This window comes from Penaeus japonicus, unplaced genomic scaffold, assembly GCF_977035675.1.
Source record: "Penaeus japonicus unplaced genomic scaffold, GWHDUDI00000001_assembly GWHDUDI00000012, whole genome shotgun sequence".
Lineage (NCBI taxonomy): Eukaryota > Metazoa > Arthropoda > Malacostraca > Decapoda > Penaeidae > Penaeus > Penaeus japonicus.
In genome coordinates, this window is record NW_028234414.1 from 13,179,868 (window position 1) to 13,189,867 (window position 10,000).

At 48.7% G+C, this 10,000-nt stretch overlaps 1 protein-coding gene across 6 annotated transcripts in view; it reads right to left on the reverse strand.

Moving 5' to 3' along the window:
* Positions 1-10,000, reverse strand: part of LOC122248722 (semaphorin-1A) — a 369,289-nt gene that overhangs the window by 323,791 nt on the left and 35,498 nt on the right. For all 6 annotated transcript variants that reach the window (XM_043008912.2, XM_043008910.2, XM_043008908.2 and 3 more), the window contains exon 2: positions 3,981-4,191. In XM_043008912.2, the coding sequence (XP_042864846.1) occupies positions 3,981-4,170 (190 nt within the window). In that variant the 5' untranslated portion in view covers positions 4,171-4,191. The remainder of the gene's footprint in view (positions 1-3,980; positions 4,192-10,000) is intronic.

Here is a 10,000-nt window from a genome sequence, read left to right on the forward strand (position 1 = left end):
TCTCTCTCAGCCCCACCCCCCCTAAACCTCCCCACCCTCTCAGAGAGAATACATCCGTCCATTCTTTTATTCATTTGAAAAGGTGAAAGGCAAAACAGCCGCGAGTGCAAGGTTTGCATGACAGGTGTCCCAGAAGTGGAAATCAATCTCGGCTGCCATGTGTTCCGGCCGATTGCAAGGGATCTTTTTTTTTCTTTTTTTTTCTTCTTTCTCTCTTGTTAGCGAGCATTTCCTCTCAGCGCCGATTTCGCTTTCGCCGATTTTAGATATTGGAGAAAAGGGTGGGAACGGAGTGTCTGGTCGAGCCGACAACCCAATGTTAGGCGCAAGTGCACACGGACAGTCGGACACACGCATGCACACACACGGGAGAGAAAAGAAGAAAAGAAAAAAAGGAAATGAAACGAGAAAGAGAAAAGGGGGAGAAAGGGAGAAAGAGACAAAGAGAGAAAGAGAGAGAAAGAAAGAAAGAAAGAAAGAAAGAAAGAAAGAGAAAGAGAGAGAGAGAGAGAGAGAGAGAGAGAGAGAGAGAAGGAAGAGAAGGAAGAGAAGGGAGAGAAGAAAGAGAAGAGAGAGAAGGAAGAGAGAGAGAGAGAGAGAGAGAGAGAGAAGGAAGAGAGAGAGAGAGAGAGAGAGAGAGAGAGAGAGAGAGAGAGAGAGAGAGAAAGAAAGAGAGAAAAGAAAGAGAGAAAAGAAAGAGAGAGAGAGAGAGAGAGAGAGAGAGAGAGAGAGAGAGAGAGAGAGAGAGAGAGAGAGAGAGAGAGAGAGAGAGAGAGAGAGAGAGAGAGAGAGAAGCTGTTTATTTTCAAAAAGCTCTCAAGGCAAGGGAAGGAGGACGCAGGCTCTCGCCACTCTCCTAGCCTCATTTCGCACCTCACAACTCACACCTCACGCACCAACACCAGCACACCATTCCACCCGATAATGTACACAAACGGGGCAAATGTATACAGGTAAATGTACACTCAAACGGGCGGATTGTACACAAGAGGGCCTCACAACCTTGAGTGCGTATAGCAGGCTGTATGGAGACGGAACCCAAAAGTGTATTGTGATAAAACTACAGAAAATGAGAGAGAAGAAGAAAATCAGCCCCCCTCCTTTCCTCTGGTCCTCCTCCCCCTCTGCCTCAAGGCACAGAACCTAAATCCAACTAATGATCCTAAAGGTAGGCCTATTGTTATTACACCCAAATTACACACCTATTCATTAGCTCTTAATAGTCCCACCACCCTCCTACCCCCACCCTCCTCTCCTCCCTCTCTTCCTCCGCCAGAATCACCACCCCCCCCCACAAGCCCATGGCAGACCGAACTTACTAAAGACTGATTCTTGCCTTCTCCGCTTTCTTTCCTTTCGCTAACAACAACAAAAAATCAAATCTATTTAAAACTTGGTTCACTTACGACCAGCGCTACGACGTTAACCCCCCTCCAACCCCCAGCCTCTAAACTCCCCGCCCGCCCACCCGCCCACCCGCTTCCCTCGGCCTTAATTTCCGGTCTATCGCCGATCGACTGCTCGTTAGACACAATTCCATTGTTTATAAGTCTAAAAAAAATGATAATCGTACCAAATGGCTGCATCGCCTCCGGAGTTGAAAACAAAAAACTAAACAAAATAAAACTGAGAAGAGGGAACGTCGTTGAAATACCTACGCAAAGTGATACAAAAGAATATATATATACATATATGATTTTATATACATATATATATATACATACATATATATAATAATAATAATAATAATAATAATAATAATAACAACAGAAATATGAAGAGGCAAAATGAAGGATCTGAAAGAGGATATGACCAAGAATAATAAAGAAAAGGCAGGGAGGAAGGAGAAGATGAAGAGAGGGAGGAGGAGAAAGAGATATATAAAACAGAAGACCACGTAAAGGTAGGATATAGAGAGAAAAAAGAAGAGGAAGAGGGGAGCGAGGAAGACGTTAAGAGGTGAACGATCGCCCGTCGCTCACGTCACGGACAAAGCCCCTCCCTCGTTCCTCCATTTCACGTTCCCCCCCACCTACCTACCCATTTCCCCCTCCCTCTCACCGCTACCCCCCCACCCCCCACCCCCCTGCACAAAACCTCCAACTTCCCTCTCCTCCCTTTCTCTTCCCCTCCAACCTTCTTTTCAAGCCCCCCCCCCCATCATTTCTTCCACCTACCCCCCCCCCCCTGCACAAAACAGTTTACCTGGCGCCATTACTCTTCTGGACGCTGTTTACACCTGGGGGATGCAATAGGCTGCAATATAGCCGCCTCTCCGTACACAGTTTACTTCGCCTGTCCCTGAAGCTTTGCCGTAATGTACACACGTGAACATAAGAGGGAGGGGGGGAGGAGAAGGAGGAAGAGGAGGGAAAGGAGGAAGAGGAGGAAGAGGAGGAGGAGGAAGAGGAGGAGGAGGAGGAGGAGGAGGAGGAGGAGGAGGAGGAGGAGGAGGAGGAGGAGGAGGAGGAGGAGGAGGAGGAGGAGGAGGAGGAGGGAGGGAGGGAGGGAGAGAGGAAGGGGAGGGAGGCGCAGGAAGAGGAGGGAGGGGGGAGGTGGAGGAGGAAGGAAGAGGAGGAGAAGGAAGAAACAGAGAAAGAGAGAGAGAAAGAGAGAGAGAAGGAGTGGGAGAAGGAGAAGAAGAAGAAGAAGAAGGAGAAGAAAAAGGAAAAGAAGAAGAAAACGAAGAAACCGAATGAGAGGCGAAGGTAGAGACGAAGGGCAATCTGAAAGTAGAGCACCAACCGAAATAAGGGCATGGCACAAGAGTAAGTGAGGAAACGAGGAAGAGGGGAGGGGGTGGGAGGGGGAAAGACACTCACACACATCCTCCATACCCCCACCCCAACCCACCCTTGCCCACCCTAATCCACCCCGACCTCCCGTCACACCTCCACCGGCTTTCCCTTATCGACAGTTTACACAAGTCAGCCTTAGTTATTTTCCTTCCGTCCCGCAGCTGAGCCAAGGTCGGCCGTCAGCCCAAGGGAAGCTCCTCTAACATACAATCCTCTTTTTCTTTTCTTTCTTCTTCTTCTTGTTCTCCTTTCCTTTTCTCTCTTTCTCTTCCTTTCGTTCTTGATCTCTCACTCTCACTCTCTCTCAACGTATTTTTGATTCATTGATATATTGTCTATTTATCAATTTCTCAAATAATTATCCATCCTCGTCCTCGCCTCTTCTTTTTCTTCCTCTTTCTTCTCCTTCTCCTTCTCTCCCTCCACCTTCAGTTTCCTCCCCTTCCACCTCCTCCCTTTCATGATGGACGCTATGATTCTATTTTCCAAAACTGGGGACGAGGGAGGTTATGTTATGTCCCTTTACCCCCCGACCCTTCCCAACCCCCAACCCCCAACCTCCAACCCCCACCTAGTCCCCTTTTGAATTTTTGGATACTGGGTAACGGTGTTGTTTGTTTCCCGTGTCAAAATTTTCCAACATAGTAACAGGGAAAAATGAAAAAAAGGATATAATAAATTGAAGGGTTGTAAAATACGTGAACAATACAAGACACAATAACACGTTCGGGCCGATTTGGGAAAACTGACAATTTTCTCGATATAACTATTAGATATCTCTTCTAAAGGGAAACCGTGATCATATAAAAACATTATCTCTCCCTTTCCCTCTCCCTCTCGCTCCCCCTCTCCTTCTCCTTCTCCTTCCTCCTTCCTCCCTTCTCCCTCTCTCTTCCTTCCTCTCTCTCATCGTCTAAAGGAGGAGAAGATGAGGGGGAGCAGCTGAGTGATGAAAGAGGTCAGAAGAGAAACATAATGAAGGGGGGGGAGGGTCAAGGGGTGAGGGGGGATGCCAGAGATAAAACAAGCGAAGGCGACAAAGGAGTGGTGGGGAGGATACAGAAAAGCAATAAATTAAGGGATAAGAGAAAAGATTTAAAAAAATATATACAAAGACAACAAAAAAGAACTTACAAATAAGAAAAGCATCTATAGGAGACTGTAGAGGGTAGAGGTGCTTACCTGGCAAAGTGATGCTCCTGGGCTTGTGGTCGTTGAGAAAGGAGATGGTCGGAGTGGCATCGGCGCGGGCAGCGAAGAGGACTACGACCGCCGGCAGCAAGTGGAGTGCCAGCATAGTGTGCGGTGCCAGGACCCGTCTACGGAGTGCCACACCCATGTTGGGGGACACCGCGGTGCCTGCACCTAACATTACTAACTGGGCACCATGCTTCTGTGGGAGAGAGAGAAAAGTCGTTAATTTAAGTTCTTAGTCACGCGTGCAGCTGGAATGGAAGCATTTTAATACGCATCCATATTTGTGTGTGTGTGCGTGTGTGTGTGTGTGTGTGTGTGTGTGTGTGTGTGTGTGTGTGTGTGTGTGTGTGTGTGTGTGTGTGTGTGTGTGTGTGTGTGTGTGTGTGTGTGTGTGTGTGTGTGTGTGTGTGTGTGTGTGGGTGTGTGTGTGTGTGTGCAAATGCGTGTGCATGTGTAACAAAACATTATTTACCTCATACAGAAACTATATATGTGGAACACGCAACACTATCTACAATAAGACGTTGCGCAATATTTTCGGGTCGTCGAAAAGAATTTCCCAATTTTCCCATGCGACTAATTAAAATAACCGAATCTCCGATTTCTGCCTCTCCCTACTCCTTCCCCTTCACCTTCGACCCACCAGGGCGAACAGACGACGTAATGCGTTGATGTAATCCGTAATACCTCGTTCTGGTCGTCAACTTCAAGTGTAAACCAAGCCTCGTTCCGTGCCCCGAGTCGTCCATCTGCCGCCCACGACCCTGAACTAAGAACGGCTGACGAGGGCAATCCTCTTACAAGACACGAGTCGTCTTACAAGGTCTCTGTTCAAATAATTATAACTAGGAGCCTTCACAAAATTGCATGATTAAGCTGAAAGTGCATGTTCTGTATATAATCGGATAAAGGATCTCTCTCTCTCTCTCTCTCTCTCTCTCTCTCTCTCTCTCTCTCTCTCTCTCTCTCTCTCTCTCTCTCTCTCTCTCTCACTCTCACTCTCTCACTCTCTCACTCTCTCACTCTCTCACTCTCTCACTCTCTCACTCTCTCACTCTCTCACTCTCTCACTCTCTCTCTCACTCTCTCACTCTCTCACTCTCTCACTCTCTCACTCTCTCACTCTCTCACTCACTCACTCACTCACTCACTCACTCACTCACTCACTCACTCACTCACTCACTAACACACTCACTAACACACTCACTAACACACTCACTAACACACTCACTCACTCACTCACTAACACACTCACTCACTCACTCCCCTCCGTCATACCATATTCCAGCGAAGATCCCCGAAAAAAGAAGGTCACATTTTCTCTCCCAAGATGTATTTCTTTTTAATTCTCCCGCGACATGGATAATTTACCTCGCCCAATAAACGCTTCTTACCTCTTCGCCGCGTTTACGGTTGTGACGTCACTCCGAGGAGGTCGCGTTGCTTGACATTTCATTACCGCCGAGGCAGTCTCGCGATTGGGCTGTGTGTATTTAGTCTCTTTTATAGAAGCTGTGCGAGGCTGTGCGGCGGAGACTTGCGAGGGACTTTGAAAGAGAGTTGGTATTGGCTGTTTGGGTTTGCTGTCTGATGTGTGTGTGTGTGTGTGTGTGTGTGTGTGTGTGTGTGTGTGTGTTTATATATACATGAGAGAGGGACGGGGATAGGGTTAGGGAGGGAGGGAGGGAGGGAGGGAGGGAGGGAGGGAGAGAGAGAGAGAGAGAGAGAGAGAGAGAGAGAGAGAGAGAGAGAGAGAGAGAGAGAGAGAGAGAGAGAGAGAGAGAGAGAGAGAGAGAGTGTGAGTGAGTGAGTGAGTGAGTGAGTGAGTGAGTGAGTGAGTGAGTGAGTGAGTGATTGAGTGATTGGGTGAGTGAGTGAATGTCCGTGTGTCACTGCCATAATTTCTTCCTTGCCCTCACCACGTCACCCACCACCCTCCCCCTCCTTCTTCTCCCTCCAAGCCCCCTCCCCCCCCTCGGCCCCTCCGAACACGCGACGCTAAACCGGAAACCGTTTAATGAAAAGAAACCCTTTTGGATCCGATAGTCTGGATATTGAATCCCTTAACCCCCTCCAGCCCCCCCCCCTCCCCCCAACATCCCCTAAAAAACAGCTGCAGCACTAAATTTAAATCATGGCCCTCGCCTAAGCCTGCAAGATTGCAACACAATAACAATAAAGTACACACATGACCCCCGTAGCCCTGCCTCTGCTGCAACGGCGCTCTCAAAAGGCTGCAACATCGTGGCGTTATTTTCCCTTTTTATTGCTCGTCTTCGTCGTTTCCTCTTTATCCCCATTCCTCGTCTCCAGCTTTCTCTCTCTCTCTCTCTCTCTCTCTCTCTCTCTCTCTCTCTCTCTCTCTCTCTCTCTCTCTCTCTCTCGCGCGTGTGTGTGTGTGTGTGTGTGTGTGTGTGTGTGTGTGTGTGTGTGTGTGTGTGTGTGTGTGTGTGTGTGTGTGTGTGTGTGTGTGTGTGTGAGTGTGAGTGTGAGTGTGAGTGTGAGTGTGAGTGTGAGTGTGAGTGTGCGTGTGCGTGTGCGTGTGCGTGTGCGTGTGCGTGTGCGTGTGCGTGTGCGTGTGCGTGTGCGTGTGCGTGTGTCTATGTGTATGTGTGCGTGTGTCTATGTGTATGTGTATGTGTGTGTGTGTGTGTGTCTATATGTATGTGTGCGTGTAATCTTAAACCCAAACACACAGACATACAACCAATAACTGGTTGAAGTACAATACTAGCCCGTTTTCCAGAGGCGTAGTTCCCTAAACGTTATACTTCTCCTTCCCCCTTCCCCACCCCTTGTACCCCTACCCTGATCCTCGGTAATAAGGAAATTGGAATTAGGGGTTTGTAGATCAAGGATTTTTCTTCATCGCCCGTAGATTTTGCCCGTAATTGTTTAGGTGTCACCGCTTTTCTCTCGTTTCTCTCTACCATCTTTCGTCTTTCGGGTTTTCTTTTGGGCACTTCATTTACCTCTGTGTCTGTCTGCCTCTTCGTCTCTCCCTCCTCGAGTTCAAGAAAGTGAAAACAGGATCAAAGAAATGTAAATCCAGCGAGGGACGTCCGTGATCACTCTCCGACAAAGCGCACTCGGCTCATTCACGCCGCGGGAAACTACTCCGCGGTGTTCGCCAACGAGCGCGGATTCACGTCGCTTTCAGGGAGAGACAAGACGCCTCGTTAGCTCGTTCTTGTAGGCGGCGCGGATTCCACCATCGTCAGTTCTGTGCTGTTTGTGCGTTCGCCATTTTTTTCTTTTCTTTTTTTTTGATGGACACCTGACACAGCGGATTTTTTTTTTCATTATCCTAATTTTAATACTAATAATAATGATGAAAATAACAATACCAACAATAATTCTTATTGTGAACAGTCCTTCGTACTCTTAATCCCACGCACGACCACGCCAAGTCGACTCTGATGATGTCATCGTCATACACAAACGCATCTAATTACACCACGGATTCAAATCTCAGAATTTACTTTCATAATCCTTTGAACATAAACTTCGCAAAACAACTTCCACCCCCCCCCCACACACACACAAATCCCATTTCTCTCTCCTTCCCTCCCCCACCCCGAACGCCCAACACGCCCCCCTCCCCCTCTCCCCCCTTCGATTTCTCCTTCCCTCTTCACATACCCCTCCCTCCCTTTCCTTCCCTTTCCCCCTTTCCCTTACTCCCCTCCCCTCCCCTCTGCCCCCACCCGCACTCGCCATGGACAGAGTGCGTCTGAACGTGCCTTGGGGGAATTCCTCCCACTCGTCCATTCTGCGAAATTTACGTCCCCAGCTTAAAGCCTCCTGAGAAAGCCTTATCATTAAATCACTCACTCACTCTTTTTTTCTCTCTTTTTTGACCTCTAGTCGATGGAATGAAGAAAATACTAGAACGTTTCACGCTTAAAAAAATAAATAAATAAATAAATAAATAAATAAAAAAAACGTGGAAATTGGATTAAGAAAAATAGGATGAAAATAACAAGACCATATTTTCGACACCTTAAAAAGGACAACAATATGAAGAGTATCAACAATGGATAAATAGCAGCAGCAGCAGCAGCAACAACAACAACAGCAGCAGCAATGCCTTACAATGCCAACATCAAAATCAACAACAACAATGTCTTACAATCCAAGATTAAAAACAACAACAACAAGCTAAACAGAATAGCGGCAGCAGCACCTCATAAAACAAGTCCCACCAACTCAAACCACATAAAAAAAGACGGCAAAGACTCTAATTTTCGCACAGCAAACAAGGCTGTCAAAATTAAATTCCTGCAAATCCTTCTAGATGGCGTCGGTCGAAACGAATTCCCCCTCCCCTCCCCCTCCCCTCCTTCCTCCCCTCCTCTCCTCCCCCTCTCCTCCTCCTCCTCCTCCTCCTCCTCCTCCTCCTCCTCCTCCTCCTCCTCCTCCTCCTCCACCTCCACTTCCTCCTCCACTACCTCCTCCTCCACCTCCACTTCCACTTCCTCCTCCTCCTCCACTTCCACCACCTCCTCCACCTCCAGTTCCTCCACCTCCTCCTCCTTCTCCCTAAGGGCCTCTCACCTGTGGGAGACCTCACGCGAGTCATGAGGAGGCTGATACGGAGTTTATGGAGTCATGCAGAAAGAGGCAGGAGGCACAAGATAAGTAGGTAGGAGGATAAGGAGGCAGGAGGAGATAGTAGGAGGAAGTAGGAGGAAGTAGGAGGAGGTAGGAGGAGGTAGGAGGTAGGGGGAGGTTGGGGAAGGTAGGAGTAGGAAGAGAAGTAGGAGAAGGAGGAAGAGGAGGAAGAGGAAGAGGAGGAGGAGGAGGAGGAGGAGGAGGAGGAGGAGGAGGAGGAGGAGGAGGAGGAGGAGGAGGAGGAGGAAGAGGAGGAGGAAGAGGAGGAGGAAGAGGAGGAGGAAGAGGAGGAGGAGGAGGAGGAGGAGGAGGAGGAGGAGGAGGAGGAGGAGGAGGAGGAGGAGGAGGAGGAGGAGGAGGAGGATAAGAAGAAGGTGGAGGTTCGAGCGGGAAGAAGAAGGAAGAAGGGGAGGTTGGAGCAGAAGGAAAGAAAAGGAGATACAATGAGAGGAGGTAAGAGAGAGAGAGGATGAAAGGTAGGAGGATGGAAGGGAAAAAAACAGGGAAGAGGAAAAAAGAGGATAAATTAACAACAACAACAAATAAAAAAAAAGAAAATAGACAACCCAAACGAGACAAGAAGCAAACAAGATTATCCGGAAGAGTCAAGGAATCCCAGGAGAGCCAAGGACGCCGCGGAGGAGAGTCCTACGAGCACAAGAAGGACAGGTCGCCGACGAAGGATCCTTGCGCCCTCGCCCGGCCATCATTCACGTGCTTCTCAAAGGCCTTCCCGGCGTGAGAACCGAGTCCGTAAGATCGAGTTTTCTTTGTCGGGGGTTGGTCCACCTCGCCTCTACGCATTCAAGGGCGAGTTAGGCTGGATTAGATCTAAATAGATGGTTCCAGAAGCCCAGTACCCCCATCCCCTCGTGCCTACACCCCCGCACACCTAGCCCCATCCCCACCCTATGGGACCCCCACCCTATGGGACCCCCACACCAAGGGATCCCCACCCTAAGAGATCCCTACTCTAAGGGACCCCCACTCTAAGGGACCCCTAACTCAGGGGACCCACTACTCCCCAGGGCCCCTAACCTTCCCTTACGATAACACTATGCCTAAAGAAAGTTCATAAAAGTTCAAAAGCCTAATGGTGAACAACCTTCTCTTTCCACGCTTCCCCATTGCATTCCCCTTTGAACATTCCTCGTTCCTGAAAGGTTACCAATCGATCGGCACCGAGTCGTAAATACGAGGAAGTAAAAAAAAAGCAAAAGAACAGAATAACCAAGCGTGTGTGTGAAAGCAAGCAACACAATAACCACGGCCGCCGCAAGCAGTGTGTTACCCCGCGTGGGTTTAGGGTCTCGTTCGTGATCAACTTTTTCAATTTGGAGATTTTTTTTTTGGGGGGGATTGCCATTTCTCCGCCCCTTCCTTTTTTGTTT